This window comes from Eurytemora carolleeae, unplaced genomic scaffold (assembly GCF_000591075.1).
Source record: "Eurytemora carolleeae unplaced genomic scaffold, Eaff_2.0 scaffold1, whole genome shotgun sequence".
Lineage (NCBI taxonomy): Eukaryota > Metazoa > Arthropoda > Copepoda > Calanoida > Temoridae > Eurytemora > Eurytemora carolleeae.
The window spans coordinates 1,087,633-1,106,260 of NW_019396081.1; the positions used below are offsets into that span (position 1 = coordinate 1,087,633).

The 18,628-nt window shown below is 31.9% G+C and overlaps 2 protein-coding genes and 1 long non-coding RNA gene across 3 annotated transcripts in view; all 3 read left to right on the top strand.

Moving 5' to 3' along the window:
• Positions 1-417: 417 nt before the first annotated feature.
• Positions 418-4,953, top strand: LOC111716704 (tetraspanin-9). Its single transcript, XM_023492181.1, has 7 exons — positions 418-421; positions 754-864; positions 1,766-1,816; positions 2,081-2,175; positions 3,944-4,027; positions 4,427-4,526; positions 4,838-4,953. Exons 1-7 carry the CDS (start codon positions 418-420, stop codon positions 4,951-4,953), a joined length of 561 nt encoding a protein of 186 aa, XP_023347949.1.
• A 1,144-nt stretch (positions 4,954-6,097) lies between these two features.
• Positions 6,098-7,229, top strand: LOC111716624 (uncharacterized). Its single transcript, XR_002768546.1, has 2 exons — positions 6,098-6,174; positions 7,167-7,229. It is a non-coding gene; the product is annotated as an uncharacterized LOC111716624 (long non-coding RNA).
• A 2,826-nt stretch (positions 7,230-10,055) lies between these two features.
• Positions 10,056-18,628, top strand: part of LOC111716615 (sorting nexin-13) — a gene marked incomplete at its 3' end in the record, with an annotated part of 41,267 nt that continues 32,694 nt past the window's right edge. Inside the window, 10 exon segments of the mRNA XM_023492089.1 lie at positions 10,056-10,160; positions 10,761-10,817; positions 11,256-11,311; positions 11,930-12,014; positions 14,101-14,142; positions 14,358-14,422; positions 15,088-15,185; positions 16,069-16,193; positions 16,409-16,502; positions 17,086-17,157. Of these exon segments, the coding sequence (XP_023347857.1) occupies positions 10,795-10,817; positions 11,256-11,311; positions 11,930-12,014; positions 14,101-14,142; positions 14,358-14,422; positions 15,088-15,185; positions 16,069-16,193; positions 16,409-16,502; positions 17,086-17,157 (660 nt within the window). The 5' untranslated portion in view covers positions 10,056-10,160; positions 10,761-10,794.

Below are 18,628 nucleotides of genomic sequence, written 5' to 3' on the forward strand. Positions count from 1 at the left end.
GGGGGCTCGGAGTCAGTTCTCAGCGCCCGTTGAAGACTTATTCCCCAATGAAAAATTACAGTTTTTATAATAAGACACAGATACGAGTAGCGTAAGAAAATATAATCGAATGAATTATTAGATTGCATTCCTGGCTCTAGATGGTGGAGTTCTCTATATCTTGTTCAAGGGAGAAGACACCTTTCTAGGTAATTCACAAATATGTAATCGTTTTTAGTCTTACATTGACATTTAAAAACTACTCTAATTGTTTCGTGAACTATGCAAAAGAAATGAAAAACGATCGGTTTTAGTTCTCACTCAAATGACAGTTTTTTTTAAGTATAGGGAGCTTAGTATGAAAATGTGCTGACATATCCATTTCTACATTAAAAAAACTCGCTTCAGTATTTTCTATCCAATTATTGATACAAAACCATGGGTTTGTTGTTACGTTTTTTGTTTTCAAGAGTTCAAGGCTTAATTAATTTAAATTTATCATTTTTTTACTAAAAACGAATGTTCTTTGGTTTAAAAAATCCAAAAGGAAACGAAAAGCTATCGTTCATTTTAATCGTTTTTGTTAAAACGACACCAAATCCTATTTCAGGATGCCACCACTCTATTTCCTAATAAACCTACCTAAAAATAAGTTTTAAATTTGTTTAGTTAGTTTTAAAGAGATTTTGGTTTTGTCTTTAATTGTAGAATAATGAAATAAAATTTACAGGAAGTCATCTAATTTTTCCTAAATTGAATAATGTCTATTTAAAGGACGAAATATTGAGTACAATCTTCAAGAGAGCAATCCATCAGCGATCTACTTTACCATCATCATTATTCTTCTTGTTCTATTATCCTTCTTCAGTCTCTTCACCTGCCTGGGTAAGCTGTTTTTTATGATTTTTCTGGGGATAGGGGCTTTTTTAGGAGTTTGTCCAGGGGGGCTTAAGCACCCATTGGGGCCCTAAAAACCCCTGAAAATCATAGATTGCACCTAACCATTTTATCGCTGAATGTATTTTTTGGTATGAAAATATCATTAATAGGGAAATTAGTCCCACTTTTATTTTTTTTCGTGCTAATGATAATTTTGTCTCCTTCACTATTTTTTGCTAACCGGGTGGGGGGGGGGGGGGCTATTTTGTATAGAAATGTACACATTTTTTATCCATGATTATATATTGAATATTTATTACGTAATCAAATCATTTTTTTAAAATTTGAATTAAAAATTTTTTTAACAAGATTTTTAAAAAATAGAATTTAAGAATTTTTTTTTAACAAGATTTTTAAAAAATTGAATTTAAGAATTTTTTTTTAACAAGACCAAGAACTCAAATATTTTTGTTACTAAAATATTGAATACTAGCCTTAGGAATGTACTTTTAATGGAGAAAAATTATTTGTCATGACAGTGATTGGGAATAAAAGTCTAGGGCGCTTCGCGCTCATCTTCTAAATTAATTGTGAACATGTTCTCTTTCTGTACATCGTAAAACAAAACAAAAATAATTCGCGGATTTTCACAAAAAAATACGCGGATTTTCAAAATTTTAAAAAATTTAATGAAGATCGAATTTTGATTTGATTTGAAATTTTGATCATTCATAAACCTTCCCTGGGGTCCCTAGATGTCCCACAAAAAATTTGGGCCAGATCGGTTCAGCCGTTTTGACGTTTATTGGATACAAACAAACAGACAGACAAGCCAAATTTATATATAGATTTTGAATATATTTTAATATTTTTCTCCATCTAAGGTAAACAAATATTCATTGTTTAGGTTGCTGTGGTACTGCTTGTAAATCTAGTTGCATGATTGGCAGCTTTATAGGTAGGTTTCCTTGTACAAAGTAATTACAAGATGATTTTTGCCAGATCCTAGATTCCTATTTTTAAGAAATTAATCCGGATTCATCTTATAAGAAATTAATGCAGATCCAGATTAAGAATTTTCAAGTTTGTGGTACTAACTTCTTGTCCGATATTTATTGTTTTATTTTGCAAATATCTAAAGTCTTTGGTCAAATACAGATTTGGTTGATTGGTTCGTTGGTTGATTGATTGATTGATTGATTGATTGATTATTGTTGTTCAGTGATCGAGTTTGTTCTGTTCGGTGGATCAGTTGGTGGACTAGTATTCCTTCACTATAAGTATGGACTTGATGCTGTACAGGAGATACTGGATCAGGTTTAAACATCTTAAAATAATAACTAGGCTTCTTAGTCTTAGCACTCGTTTTCCTACCAAAATGTAAGTTTCTAACTGTTGGGTTGAGGACATGTCAACCTGAGGTTACGGTTGACAAAGGTTCACGGAAACCCTTCACCCGGGAATTCAGAGTAGAACAAAACCTGGGCGGATATAACAGATGATCCCAGACGTGTATAAAATTCGTATTGAGATGGGAAGTACTAATGGGTGAAATTGTTACACCAGAAAGAACACCCCCCAGCAATTATTCCCTTGAATTAATTATTTAACTGTTGCTCTGAATTCGCGATTCTAGAGAAGATTTGTAAGGTCGTCTTTATTTGCCAAGTAACTAACATAGTACGCACAATCTGGACACCGTGTTCGTTAAACAGGTCAGAATAAATTGGGCATTTGGACAATTATCAGCGGAAAGAGTAGGACTACTGAATAATGATCCAGTCGAATAAATTTCCATTGGACTGTTATTGATTTGCACCAATGTATTAAATTACTTGAAAACACTTAAACGACAAATTTGTAAAATACAACTAGAAACCACACTTGAAAATGTTTATCAGGGAGATGATTTTTTTACATTTAGATACTTTCAACATTTTCTAGAACAAATTTAAAACCTTCAATTAGACTCAAGAAATATTTTTTCCCCTAATAGTTTAAAAAACCTTGGTTCAAACTTGAACAGAATCATTTTAAAATTATTTTTTTATCAAATAAAGTAATTGAAATACAAGCTGGTTTCTGATAAAGCTGACTTTTGTGCAATTGAACAATAGTTAAACATCGTTTAACTAGGCAGTAGTTCAAACGATGCAGCACAATTTCTGGTAAATTACAGGGTTAAGTATTCTAGTGATCAAGAACCCCAAATAAGCCTAAATCAGAAAGGAATCTTGATTTGTTTGTATATGTGGCAAGAATGTACACATTTTTCATAATTTTATATATTTTATCCTTGAGTTTTATTTTAAAAGAGGAACCTTATTACATGTAATCATTTTTTCCAATGACCTAAATTCCTACTCCTTGTTAAAGTAAACTATCATTCTTTCTCTGTATATAACCCCATTAAATGCAGATGGTAAAAACTGAGATTTTAGATGATTTTCTAGTCGAAATTATTCAGTTATTGGAGGAAAACACGTCAATTTTTCTCTCACTATCTTTAAACATTTATAATTCTGGAAAAATACTCCCTAAATTCTATTAGTGTTTTATCCAAGCTGTTAACTAGTTTTTTATATACCGCCGATGGGAGTTGGGTCTATTAAAATGGAGGAGACTTTGAATTGACTCCTATGTGTTTCAATGAAAAATACTCCCTAAATTCTATTAGTGTTTTATCTAAGCTGTTAACTAGTTTGTTTATATACCGCCGATGGGAGTTGGGTCTATTAAAATGGAGGAGACTTTGAATTGACTCCTATGTGTTTCAATGAAAAATAAACTACTAAAATACTTCAAATATGTTGTTTATATACCGCCGATGGGAGTTGGGTCTATTAAAATGGAGGAGACTTTGAATTGACTCCTATGTGTTTCAATGAAAAATAAACCACTAAAAATACTTCAAATATGTTGTTTATATACCGCCGATGGGAGTTGGGTCTATTAAAATGGAGGAGACTTTGAATTGACTCCTATGTGTTTCAATGAAAAATAAACTACTAAAATACTTCAAATATGTTTTTGAATGATTTAGCGTTTTTAGAATCATTGTTAAAATAATGTTAGTTTTGTTTAGGAGTTGTCTCGATCAGTTTCTAGTTATTCACAGGATTCTGTTCTTATAAAAGGAGCCTGGGACTGGTTCCTAGTCACTGCCCAGGTATAATAATCCATTTCACTCTATTTTTAATTGAGTTATTTCTAACTGATTTTAACCTATTAGTAAAATTATTTGCTTTATAACAACATCAAATACACTTTAAATATTCTTACCATTTTATTTTACAAAAATTATAGAAGATGAATACATTGTTAAAAACACTTTCAGTATTGCTTTAATGTCGTCTTCCAATTACACATTTTTCTGATTCTTACAGCACCAAACTCAAGGCTAAGAAATTATTTTTTTTTTGAGCTGGGGGGGGGGGGAAATAATTTTCGTAGAATTGAAGAAATAAAGTGTCAGAAATTGGAGAAAAACTTTGTCGTTAAAGATTTATTGTTTTTCTTGAGCTTTTTGAGAATTTATATTTTATATAACCCTGATGTTTGTTTCTAGTGTTGTGGAGTGGGTGTAGAGGGTATAAAGGTTTGGAGTCGGGCAGATCTTAAACCAAACTACAGGGTACCTCAGGCATGCTGTAAACCAAACTACGACGGTGAGAACGATTATGCTCCTTGTAATGTGTATAATGAATATATACAATACATGTCAAAACGGCGAAATCGACCAGGCCCAGATTTTGTTATAGCCGGTCGAAATTGGAAAATTTTGCCCAGAAAAAATGTAGATTTTTAAAACATTTTGAATTTTTTATATTTATAATGTAAGAAGAAAATATGGTGTCTGGAAACGCGTTTAAAGCTAAAATAATTGCTAGAAGATAAGCATTAAGCCGTGTAGACATATAATGTTTTAAATCATTTGTCTCAACATTTTTTTGTTTAAATTTTTATTTTTATTTTTAAGAATGCATGTATGAGCCTGGGTTTGAGACAACTAACCTATCTGACTGCATTCCAATACTCCTACCCTTCTCACAAGCATTGATATATGGTCTGCCCGTTCTCATGCTTATTTCGTAAGTTCTTTTTTTCTGTTAACAGCTTTATAGATTTAAATAAGTTTTATTTTCTCTTAAATCGTTAAATACGTTGATTGTTCAACTACTTGACTTCTCTTCATTTTTAGTAAATTGAAAGGATGCACTGAGGGGAGGAAGACCAGCCACAACACTTTCTAGTCCGAGCCACATTTTTCTCATTTTCTCGTCCGAGCCACCTTTAATTCCTCGTCCTTCTAATAGTATTTTTTAAAAGTGTCTAGTCCTCCAAGATGAAACAATTTTTTAAGAATCGGGCCACGTTAGGGCACAAATGAAATATTGAATTTTAGTAAATCGAAAAAAAATAGTTTCAATTGAATTAAAGTTTTCGAGTTCTTTGCCCTTAAAAATGTTCACATTTTTACGCTCATTTTCAGATATTCTTGATGTAGAATGCCGCAAATAATTCCGAGGTTATAGAACTTTAATCTTTTTGTTAATTATAGTGAAAACCATAGATTTTTTCCTGGTGGTTCCATGGGGAAAATGATAGGCAGAGGTATGCCAAAGATTTTTCAATTTTTCATATTGCGAAGGTAGGTCATTACAGAGGCAGAAGAGTTTTAAGTTTTACGTGAATAATTTTTGACATCATTCTCATGTCTGTAAAGATTCAAACATGATTTAATCATTTCAATACTTCATTCTATCCTTATGTTATGCCCTAACGTGGCCAGATTTGTTAAAAATGGTTTTTTTCTTCAAGAATTAGAAACTTATCAACACATAATAATCGAAGGACGAGGATTTCTAGGTGAATGAATGAGGAGAATGTGGCTCGGAAGAGAAGTTGTTGTGGCTGGCCTAACTCCCCTCATGCACTAGTCTCTGTAGGAAACATAAAGTTTCTATTTTTATGAAGGAAACCTCTTTGATTCATCAGTTCCTCTTCCAATTCTCCACTAGAGACTTTAATTTAATTCGCACGGATAAGTGGCTTAGACTTTAATTTTGACAGTATAAAAGATAAAAATAAATATTTTTTTCATTTATTAGATTAGTTTTCGCCTTCATTGTAACTTCTACATTTAATCGACGGGAGACGAGAAAGGAAGAGAGACCCTACCATTCTACCTCACAGTATAGTATAGGTCAACATGTTGGTAAATATAGGACTGTTAAGGAATGTCGGAGACTATCCAACTGGAACAGTTTCTCCCCCGGATAACACTTATCCCCTTCTTCATGCTGCTCCCCCTAGGTAAACGCAAATTTTGGAAATAAATCTAACTTTTTTTATAAACAAAAATTTCATATGGATTGATTACAAGCTGTGTTGAATGACAATTTTTTTATGTAAATTTCTTAAATGCCGAAGCATATCATCTACAAGTTGAAGTTGAAACAAAGAATATGATTCCAATCTATATATAAATTTAGCATGTCTGTCTGTCTGTTTGTATCCAATTAACATAAAAACGGCTGAACCGATCAGGCCGAAATTTTGTGTGGGACCTCACGTGACCCCAGGGAAGGTTTACGAGTGATCAAAAAATTTAAAAATTCCTGTTCAAAAGTTTTTTATTTTTGTAAAATTTTGAAAATGCGCGAAAAATATTATGAAATCCGCAAACTTTTTTTTTTATACTGTTCCAAGAGAAGATGGTCACAGATAAAGCCACAATTAAAAGTTGAAATAGAAGATGGGCGCGAAGCGCCCTAAAAGCCCAGTTATGTTAAATTTTGAAAATTTTGACCAGGAAAACTAAAATAATTTCTAATATTCTTTAGTAGTTCGTTTTCTTAGGGTCATCTATATTTTAAAGTTGAATCATACTTTCTCAATCCATGTTGCTTTCTGATTATTAAATATATATGAACGAAAGCTATTACTTTTTCTTCATATTTATAAACAAGATCAAGAGAAAAAATTACCTGTGGCTATTTAAACTTTTAAAAGTTTCATCTGAAAAGCAGCCCATTTTTTCATTGACAATGAAAAATTCAATAAGTTACCGCCCATTAATGTTTTTGCCAAAGTATCCCACTACGCATTTGCAAGAGAAGTGAAGACGACCAACTTAATCTTCTACCCCCAATTATATATTCAGAGCCTTAGTAAGAATTCCTATTTTACCTATTTCTTGTTTCCAATATTTTAGCTTTTAGTCTTCCATTGAGTGCTGCTTTATTGGCACTAATCTCATAAATTGTTTGATTTCCCAGATCAATAAAAATTATTTTTATTTTCAGTTACAACGAGGTTGTTAAATACAGTGCAGTTATCGGGCCTGGGTACAGTTCTGAGATAAGACAGTACAGCAGACAGTCTAGCTACATAAACCAGTAGACTAGACAGTCCAGCTACATAAACCAGTAGACTAGACAGTCCAGCTACATAAACCAGTAGACTAGACAGTCCAGCTACATAAACCATTAGACTAGATAGTCCAGCTACTTAAACTAGTTGACCAGACAGTCCAGTAAACCAGTAGACTAGACAGTCCAGCTACATAAACCAGTAGACTAGACAGTCCAGCTACATAAACCAGTAGACTAGACAGTCCAGCTACATAAACTAGAAGACTAGACAGTCCAGCTACATAAACCAGTAGACTAGACAGTCTAGCTATATAAACCATTAGACTAGATAGTCCAGCTACTTAAACTAGTTGACCAGACAGTCCAGCTACATACAGAAACTAGTAGACTAGACAGACAGTCCAGCTTCAAAAACCAGTAAACCAGACAGGCCAGCTACATACAAAAACTAGAAAAACTATACTGTCCAACTACATACAGAAACTAGTAGACTAGACACTTCAGCTACATACAGAGACCATAGATTAGGCACTTCAGCTACCAGAGACCATAGATTAGGCACTTCAACTACTTATTACCAGTAGACTAGACAGTCCAGCTACATAAACAAAAAGACTAGACAGTCCAGCTTCATAAACCAGTTGACTAGACAGGCTAGCTACATACAGAAACTAGTAGACTAGACACTTAAGCTACATACTAATGTTAATAGACTAGACACTTCAGCTACATAAAGAAGTTAACAGACTAGACACTTCTGCTACGTGCAGAAAATAGTAGTCTGGAAACTTTAAGCTACATACAGAAACTAGTAGACTGGAAACTTCTGCTACATTCAGAAACTAGTAGACTGGAAACTTTAAACTACATACAGAAACTAGTAGACTGGACACTTCTGCTACATACAGAAACTAGTATACCAGACACTTCAACTTCATACAGAAACTAGTAGACTGGAAACTTTAAACTACATACAGAAACTAGTAGACTGGACACTTCTGCTACATACAGAAACTAGTATACCAGACACTTCAACTTCATACAGAAACTAGTAGACTGGAAACTTTAAACTACATACAGAAACTAGTAGTCCAGATTCCTCAGCTAAACAGACCAGTAGACTAGACAATACAGCTAAATAAGACTGGACGCTTTAATTGGAGAATATTACCTTACTTTCAACCATAGACTAGACTAATTTAATTACTTCTCTCTATTCATTACATCTGGTCTCTGGATTATTATTTCTTGTTGTATTTATTATAAAAGACCCGGAATTGATTGACAGGCGATTTTACATTTATAGCTCCGGCAATTTTATTTGCTCAAAAAAGGCAGACCACATTTTGAAATTAATTGTAAATTAATTCCGGGTCTTTCTGATTAGCACTGTACTTGTACCGTAAACACACTTGCATAAAAACACATTTACTTGTGCGCATACTGTCAGCATAAATTTTGTTAACGTAAAAATATTAATCCATAAGTTAATTTGTTTTAGTATTTAATATTGTCCATTGATAATAATTCTTAAAACGTTCATTAAAATATTTTGTCCCTTATTGACATTATTTTCATATTTTTAACACATGAAGGAGAAACAAGGTACCTTGTAAAAAAACTTCATTATTTATTTTAAAATCCAGATATTACTACGTTTCATTTTCCTGGTTTAAAAAAAAACTCATTTTGACAAATCTAGAAATGATTAAAAAAAATTTTCTGGATTTCAATCCTACTAAATCTTAATAATCTGAAAATGCCGTAAAAAAGTTCTCATTCTGAGCTACTCTCTTAATAAAAAAATTTCTGTGGATTAGAATATAAGCTTTTTTATATTTACTCAGATAAAATTCGAAAATTAAATATGTTTAGTTTTAAATCTCTTTTACAAGAATTTTGACATAAAAAAGTAAATATCATGCTTTCAAACTCAAAATAAAGTGCCGAATATTGCCTCCGGCACTTTTGCCAAGAAAAAGATAATTACTTGCGGCCAAAACACTCAGAAAAATCTGTATTTGATGACGAATCAAAATCAGTGCGAAAATTTTCGTTTAAATTTGCAAAGTTTAGAGAGTACGAGTCGTTTTATAGCTTTTTTAGTTTTACAAATGCTCTCTTTTAATTCTCTTAAGTCTTCCCGATATTTGAAATGATAACCTTAATTTTTTATTTTTGTTTTTCTAAATGTTTATCGTCTTCGCCTGCTCTTGGACTTTGTACAAAGAAAGATTAATGTCTCCTGAAGTTTCTCAAAACGGGAATCTCTGAAACCAAATCTAAATTTAGTGCTATTTAAAAGTTAGTAATTACTGTAAATATGATTGTAAAATATAGTTAGTTCGTTTACCTGTTGTTACATGATATCAGGGTTTCATAATCTTCCTCCCAGTTTAGGTTTAATTCATTAATTTCTTAAACGGAGTTTTTATTTTTTCACATTTTTATTAAAAAGATTTTTCGTTAATCTCCCTCGAAAATATGATTGTTCTACTCCATAAGTTGAATTAAAATTTTAAGTAGAATCAGGTAAATGCAAGTCTTAACCCTTTTTTTCTTTTAAAATTTTGGAAGGCATGAATATAAATTTTGCATGAAAAATATTTTTTAAAAATCATTAATGTAAACCTGTAACATAATTTTTTTTTATTATTTGACGACTTGTTTATTTATCGACGCTAGTTACAGTGTAAATTGTACTTGCATGAAACTTTTAAAATTTACCTCGCACTGCGTGTAATTAACATAATCATTTAGGAAATGTAATTTAAAATATTTGTTAAATTCCAACTTTTTATTTTTTAAATGTGTTGTGTAAATAAATATTGAATGTATTGATGTACAATATATTTCAGAATATGATTTGATGTTAATGTACCCATAGAGTTGAGCAGTGAACACTTACTATCAAGTTTAAATCAGGTATAGTATTTAAATACCAATTCAGTTGTTGGTCCTAATACGATCAGTCAGCGAAACCTTAGTTAAGATAGCGCTCGGCTTAAAGACTTAATCGATATCCAATACGCAAACTTTTAGATTGAGGTTTTACGTCGGAGATTTGGTGAAAGTACTTTACTTACACAAAATATAGTTTATAGTTCAGGTGTCGAGGGGGAAACTAATTGTCTTGAGATTTAAAGTCACTGGTTTAAGATTCTTAAGTTTAGCCCTATTCATTGAATTTTCCAGGTTTTGATTGATTGATTTAATGACTGGTTGATTAACTGATTGATTGATTGATTAATTGATTGATTGACAGAATGGGACGAAGCTAATAAACACCCAAATTTGGTGTATTGTTGATTATCTTTTCGATTGAGAAACTAGAAATATTTTCTTTATTAAATTTGACTATTCTCAAATTAAGCATTTTTATTTTTTATTGCAGATGGCAATTAGGATCGACATTGATATTTAAATGGTAGTACTGAGGATTAAAGGAACTTGATAATTGAATAGAATTGTTCTCGTGTTTTTATTTTGGTTCTCTCATTTTTAAAGGAAATAATTATTTTTCAGATTTACTCTTTGGGGTATGTCTAGGTCTTGAAATATGGACGAAACAAGTTCACAAAGGTAACTAGCAATTAAATAACAAGAAACAAGAAACTATGTATGTATATTGTGTAATGTACACTTTACAGGGTGTCCCACATTATTTCGGATCGTTTATGGCTTTTCGTTGCGATTTTCGGGACTAATCTGAAAATTTTAAAAGAACGAATCATTTTAAAAAATTGTACAAGTTTAAAATAAAAATTTGCACGCTTTCCAGTATTATATGCGTAATTTGGCGTCAAAGCTTGGAGATAATCCAATATGATATGGGACGCTCTGTTTGCATTGTCTGCCTTTTTATGGATTTTTAATCATATTATTTGTTTTTAAAGTTCACCCAAATTAAAAAAACATTGGCGAAATCTGTAAATGTATTTTTAATATGAAATGTTACTTGAAAGAGGAAGCGTACTAGAAGCTTGGTATTATAATATTGATAAATCATATTTGTTGCAGGTATATAGTATGCGGAGTTGTAGGATTGTTAATAGTTCTAAACCTGGGACTTCTAGGTAACATTTGGTTCAGTTCATTACATACAATTAAGATTAGTATCAGATCAGCTTCTCATAATATAGATTTATATTAAGGTCGTTTTGTCTAGTTTTACATACAATTTAAATTAGTATCAGATCAGTTTCTCATAATATAGATTTTTATTAAGGTCGTTATGTCTAGTTTTACATACAATTTAAGTTAGTATCAGATCAGCTTCTCATAATATAGATTTATATTAAGGTCGTTATGTCTAGTTTTACATACAATTAAGATTAGTATCAGATCAGCTTCTCGTAATATAGATTTATATTAAGGTCGTTATGTCTAGATTTACATACAATTTAAATTAGTATCAGATCAGTTTCTCATAATATAGATTTATATTAGGGTCCTTATGTTTAGTTTTTTTTTGAAAATATACACCCGACCCATGCTAATATGACAGGAAGAAGACGACCCATGCTAATATGACAGGAAGAAGACGACCCATGCTAATATGAGAGGAAGAAGACGACCCACCAAGAAAATATTACATTCTTCTTGACTTTGTCGCACACTTTTCATACAACGTGCGAACATTGTGTAAATTATCCATTATTTGTATATTTTGTAATTTATTTAATTTATTTAAGGAGTTGTTCGATTAGTCATTCTTCTTGTTCTTCTGGCACTCTCTTGCATTCTGGCATTTCTGCTCGCACTCTATTCAAACTCCAGGTAGATCAGTATTTATTCAAACTCCAGGTATATCAGTATATATTCAAACTCCAGGTATATCAGTAAATTCTGTCTTCAGGTATATCTTCAAACTATAGGAACATAAGTTTTTTTCAAACTCCAGGTAGATCCGTATATATTCAAACTCCAGGTAGATTAGTATAAATTCAAACTTCAGGTATATTAGTATATATTCAAACTCCAGGTAGATAAGTTTTTATTCAAGCTCTATGTAGATCCGTATATATTCAAACTCCAGGTATATTAGTATATATTCAAACTCCAGGTAGATAAGTTTTTATTCAAGCTCCATGTAGATCCGTATATATTCAAACTCCAGGTAGATTAGTATATATTCAAACTCCAGGTAGATTAGTATATATTCAAACTCCAGGTAGATTAGTATAAATTCAAACTCCAGGTATATTAGTATATATTCAAACTCCAGGTATATCAGTATATATTCAAACTCCAGGTAGATTAGTATATATATTTAAACTTCAGGTATATTAGTATATATTCAAACTCCAGGTAGATTAGTATATATTCAAACTTCAGGTAGATCAGTATATATTCAAACTCCAGGTATATATTTAAACTACAGGTAGATAAGTTTTTATTCAAACTACAGGGAGGTCATATTCAAACTCCAGGTATATCAGTATATATTCAAACTCCAGGTTACCATATAAGAGGTGTGACCAATAAGTTTTGCAAAAAAAAATAGAAGTACTTCTAGAGACATCTCAGCTCTTTATTTTTTTTCAAAGCTTACTGTATTCATACCGGTTGTCTTCTCCCAAAGGAATTTATTCGTCAAACTTTTTATTTATATGTAATTTGCATTCTCCCGGAGGTTGTTTAGCTCCAGAACGTTTTTAATACGTACCTGGGAAAGAGGACACTTGGGATGCTCGATAGACAAAAATTTGGGCCTAAAACTTTCCAAATACAAAGCAGACACCTTTGACATTATAAAAAATGCATTAGAGGAGAATAATACGGACAAGGCAATTTAGTCTATATATAGACTAAAAGTGGAAAATTGTAACGGAGGGTGTTGCAGAAAGAGGAATTGTCTGAGCATGAAACTTCCACAAAACCCCACAAACAGTCCACAAAATTGAACATTTCTCAGACAAATTCACGGGCTTCTTAGTTTGATGAGTTTGGCATCTGAAATGGTGCTGCAAACAAAGTTGTAAAGCAAGATTTGAAAAATGGCAAAGATTTGGACAACATTTACTTCAAAGAGGTTTCGGGAAGAGAAATTAATTGGTTTGCTGAAACGTAGATTACAACTATAAAACCCCTCAAGGACCCTTTCTTGACTTTTTAAGTTCACCCAACCTCTAGAACACGCATAACTGCGTAAAGTTTGAGTCAATTGATGAAATATTTAGGCTGTGACAAGCAACGTTTACGAGCTCCGGGGGAAAGCTAATCCAACATATTATCTGATCGATATTAGCTGGTCAGAAAATTAAACTTGTATAAATTAAGTCAACTTTTAAAAAGAAAATAAAGGGCTGAGACGTCTAAATGTACAAAGTATAGAAGTAACAAAATTTCGTAAAACTTATAGGACACACCTTAGAACAGTATAAACACTGAGTTTTTAAGTTGTAATATAAAAGCATTAAATCAAATCAAATCACTTTCTCAAAATGAATTTTTATTTAAAACATAAACCTTCAGATAATTAATTAGGGATGAAGATTATCCTACAGAAAGCTAAGACGCATGCACATCATCGATATTAAAAAAATTATTTCATGAAATCAAATTAGTTTGAAACAAATTGATTCAACTTTTCTTAGATTAGTATCTTAAAGAAAATTTGGTGCTTGAATTACATTTGCTTTAACTACTTTTCTTTGAAATACAGCCATCCCTGTGTTTAGGAGAAAAGAGAAAATTACTTTATTCTTGCTTAGAAGCACTCTATTATATCAAAAACAAAACAAATTACATTTTTTATTCAACCTTTGCATTATTAATGCTATTCCGCCTCCTTGTCTTCCCAGCTGTCACAAGTTGATTTTCATTTAACATTGTTTTTCTAAATAATTATTTTTATTTTCAGGGTAGATGAAGCTGCTCAATGCTCAAGGATTTTTATCAACAGGTTGTTTAAATTTTTTTTGATAAAGAATTAGGATTATAAGGAAAACTAAACTGAATGTTGATATTAAAAAAAAAAATAATTTCTTCCGATTAAAGGTTTAAAACCAGACGCAAAAAAAATATTTTTTTGTAAATATAATCTCCAGGTTTAATTCAATAACTTTTTAACACCAAGATATTTGGCTCACAATTTACCTAAATAAGTTAATTGTTCAGGGGAGGGTTAACCCTTAAACCTGTAAATAAGAAACATATCAGTCCAACAAACCTGGACCTCACAGGTTAGTGAACAGTGAACACTTACTTCTTATCATTGCTTAGGATCCATTTCAGTTTGATGCGGATCTGGGGCCGGATCCTGGAACCGCACTGAACAAAATGGATCCGGATCCTAGGCACTAATTATATTAATATAATGTAATATTGAATAATGAATGTTGATTATTGAATCAACAATGTTGATGTGATATAATCGTTAGAAATAAAGTTCTTAATCAAGGTTTTGGAATTTTGTGTTGTTTAACCGGCCAGAGGAAGTGATGAAATGTTTAAATAAAAAGTATTTTCATCTCAACTAATTGTTTAGTAAAATGTAAAAAAAAATGATTTTTGCACGAAACGGGAAAAAAATTGTAGGTTTTTTCGCTGAACCGGAGAAAATAAATGATTTTTTGGGTAATAAGTATTAAGAAGAATTAAAACACTTGCCTTTGAATTTCCCATTTTTCCCCCTATTAATCAAAAAAAAAAACCCATCCGGCCCTCCCCCTTAATCTTCATAATCTTGCTTTTTGGAACATAATTAAATTCAAGGGTTAAAAAAAAAGGAATTTTGTTTAAATAGTATCAAAAGGGCAATAGGGAATCAAGTCAAGTTTTTCTGTTTTCATTTTTTTGCGCATTTTATTTTTGAAAATTTGATATTTGACATTTTCATTTATTTCAGGATCTTCTGCTATTGATGCATCACTCCAGGAGATGATAGATAATATAATTAAGAATTATGTTTTGAACTGGTATTCATCTGTTTCAAGTAATCAACAGGTAAATCGGAGTTGGACACTTGTACGAAGTTTCGTTAATTTTGAACCCTTGATATTTAATGAGGATGAATGCTTGATTACTTAATGAAAGTTATCCCTGCAGAGAGCAAAATATAACTACCACGGTATATTAAAGGTATCCCTGCAGAGAACAGAATATGACTACCACGGTATATTAAAGGTATCCCTGCATAGTGCAAAATATGACTACCACGGTATATTAAAGGTATCCCTGCAGAGTGCAAAATATGACTACCACGGTATATTAAAGGTATCCCTGCAGAGTGCAAAATATGACTACCACGGTTTATTAAAGGTATCCCTGTAGAGTGCAGAATATGACTACCACGGTTTATTAAAGGTATCCCTGCAGAGTGCAGAATATGACTACCACGGTGTATTAAAGGTATCCCTTCATAGTGCAGAATATGAATACCACGGTATATTAAAGAAGAATTGAATTAATCCATAGGATGGAAATCCCGAGATTCACAACACTTAAGTGAAAAAAGAACATGTTTGATAAAAAAAAAATATTATCATTAAAGTATTATTTTTACGATAATAAAACTAACGACTTTCCTTGCAGACATATCAAGATCGACATAAACATTTAACATTTAACATTTAACATTTAAACAAGATAAGAAGGCAAAAACACGAACATATCACATCAAGCCTAGGTCATAAGTTCATAGCAACAAACCGGCGTCGAACAATTCGACCGATACATCACAAAAATGACTGACATTAATTTTTCATATACTCTTTGCAGTTACTTGTGTTGAATGTTGATATACTCCCTTTCTGTAATCCGTACCTCTAATTTGAGGTATTGTGACCACTGATCAGCTTAAAATAAATAAAAACATATTTTTTTTCAGTTTCCGTCAGAAGTTCGGAACTGCTTATCTCGCGCGTTTTCGTTGTTATCCGAAAGGATAGGAGAGGTAGACTGGGTAGCTTATTTAACCAGAGGACTTGTCGACGACATAGCCAGTCATCTTAGGTATATATTACTCCACTTATAGTTGCTAATCATTCGCTGTTTGTCTATGTTTATTTGTGCTCAAACTAGTTTAAATTAAAAAACCTGATGTACAACTTAATATCCGTATCAAATGTCCAATAGATTTATTTCAAATAAGTGTTCTTAGAATCAAATTTTCCCCACAAATAAATATGGAAATTTAACTTGTTAAGTATTTTTATACTCTGTTTCAGACTGTTTAAACTTGCCCGTGGCAGGTTTAAATCTCCACTGAATGAAGGAGAAGCTAGGCCGTCTGACCTTGAAAGCCTTTTCTTCGATGCCGAGGTGTGTAAGAACCTGATTCCTAACAGATAATTCTGAACTGGAAAAATGTCAGATTTTCTGAACTGATTTATAGATATATAGTTTAGTTTTTAATAAGAAAACTTGTTGATGTTTCCTGTTTTTAACCTGCATAATATAGAGTTGAAAATTGGATATTTGGCGAAGAAAATATTATTTTGGATGGTCACTTCTTCCCGCATTAAAATATCAATATTTTTGATGAAATATCTTGATAAAAATCATTTATATTTAGAAGAAAAAAAATTTTAAGAGGGGTAAAATCTTTCCAGAATCAACCCCATCTTCTTTCTGCCCATATATTCTTATCTTTAACTTAAAATGAAGATTAAAACAAAAATTAAAGCGGGGCATCGAAAGACAATTTTTTTAGATTGATAAATTAAAGTTGTAAAAAAATTCTGATACATTTGAAATTTTTGAAATAAATGAGACTTAGGATCTCTATTTTCATTGTGTGCACAATGACCACAATACCTACTTAACATTTAAACATTGCAATGTTCATTAGTAGTGCACTGATTGGAACACCCTCACCCCCCTATCTTAAAAATATATTTTCTAGATTGAGATGGAAGGAAATATATGTAGAGACTCCGTCTGTTTAGAAGCAGAGAGCGAGCTTAAATATCTTCAGGAACAATCGTAAATCCAACGATATTTATGTCGATTAATATCTTCTTTCAATTACACAAATGATAAAAAAAGTTCCTTTCATCATTTCTAATAGCATTGATTTAATTACTAAGTTTTAACTAAATTTTCGAGCGTCTAATCACCATTGATAATGGCTGAACTATCTTAACAACGGACATTGTCAAGTCAAAATTTGGATCCGCTAGATTCGCAATATTTGCGTCGTTAACGATTTCTAAAATATCTTCTTCTCACGTCGGTAATAAGATTGAGATCGTTAACGAACATTAACTTTAAAAACTAATGGAAAATACCGTTAAATAAACGCAATGTTCAGTTATTATTAGCTATGGAGGACGGAGATCTGGAAAGTTGGTCTTTTGAACGATTTTAGCTAACCGTTAACGAACTATTCGAAAAAGACTGAACGTGTCAAGTTCTACCTTAAAAATAGGTTCCCTGCAACTGTAAACATGAGCGGCTTTAGGATTTAAGCTTATCACAAAAAGCGCGCGCGCGCGCGCACTTTTGCTCAGATTCCTTCAAAACCAAAAAATGCATGTAATATACATAATTCTGAGTTTGCATGCAAAAAATCAGCCTCATACGACAATTCTAAATTATGTTTAACCACTGTTTAAATTTTCCGGAGAGTAATACGTTTTGTGGCCCCCCCTTTAGTTTTCTTGAAACAAAGGCATTGAAAACACTGTTGTCCGAAATTGAGGCATCGTCATTCTTTCCAGCTTGACCAACCTGTCGGTGGTCATAGATGACCTGTTCCAGGCACCCCCCCCCCTTAATTTCACTTAGGGGGGAATTGACTGCCCCCCCCCCTGAAGCCGCCTTTGACTGTAAACTCGTCTCTCTGAAAAATTAATTAATATACTAATTTCAGGCAATATTGGAGACAAATTACATGCTTATGGATTTACCATCAGATCGTTCTATTTTAAGAGTTTTTGTCGTCGTCACAAGCATTTAATTATTTAATCGATTAAAAGTTATTGTATTGATTTTCAAATTTTTTGTTTTCTGGTAAATCTTAAGTATTTTTATCCTCAATGTTATATTAGAAGCATTATCAAGAAAGATCAGGTTTCTAAGTATCCTTGATAGACTTTTCCTTATTTAAATTTCAGAAACGCTTTTAATTGTTGAACACTTCGTTTGCGAGCTGTTTTATATCTTAAAAAAAATAATAATGTTGACTTTTTTTTAAATCACAGGGAATACATTTTTATTTGCAAATTTTTAAAAACTACTTTGGATGTAAAATATGGGGTATTCTCGCAAGGCACTAGTATCGTCAGCGGAGTCGAGTTCACAGTGTTTGCGAGCGTACACTTCAGATTTATGGGAAGCCGAACAATGATTGAGAAATATAAAGAGCAAGATTTATGTCCTCGATGAACAGTCAAAATTTTAAAGGGTTCCGTTGTAAATCGGGCATTGTCATCTTTTCATTGGAA

Bases quoted from the DNA above. Each gene is read 5' to 3' on its own strand.
- LOC111716704 (XM_023492181.1), top strand. The intron at 865-1,765 runs GTAAGCTGTTTT...TTCATTGTTTAG, and splicing joins CAGTCTCTTCACCTGCCTGG to GTTGCTGTGGTACTGCTTGT. The intron at 2,176-3,943 runs GTTTAAACATCT...AGTTTTGTTTAG, and splicing joins TACAGGAGATACTGGATCAG to GAGTTGTCTCGATCAGTTTC.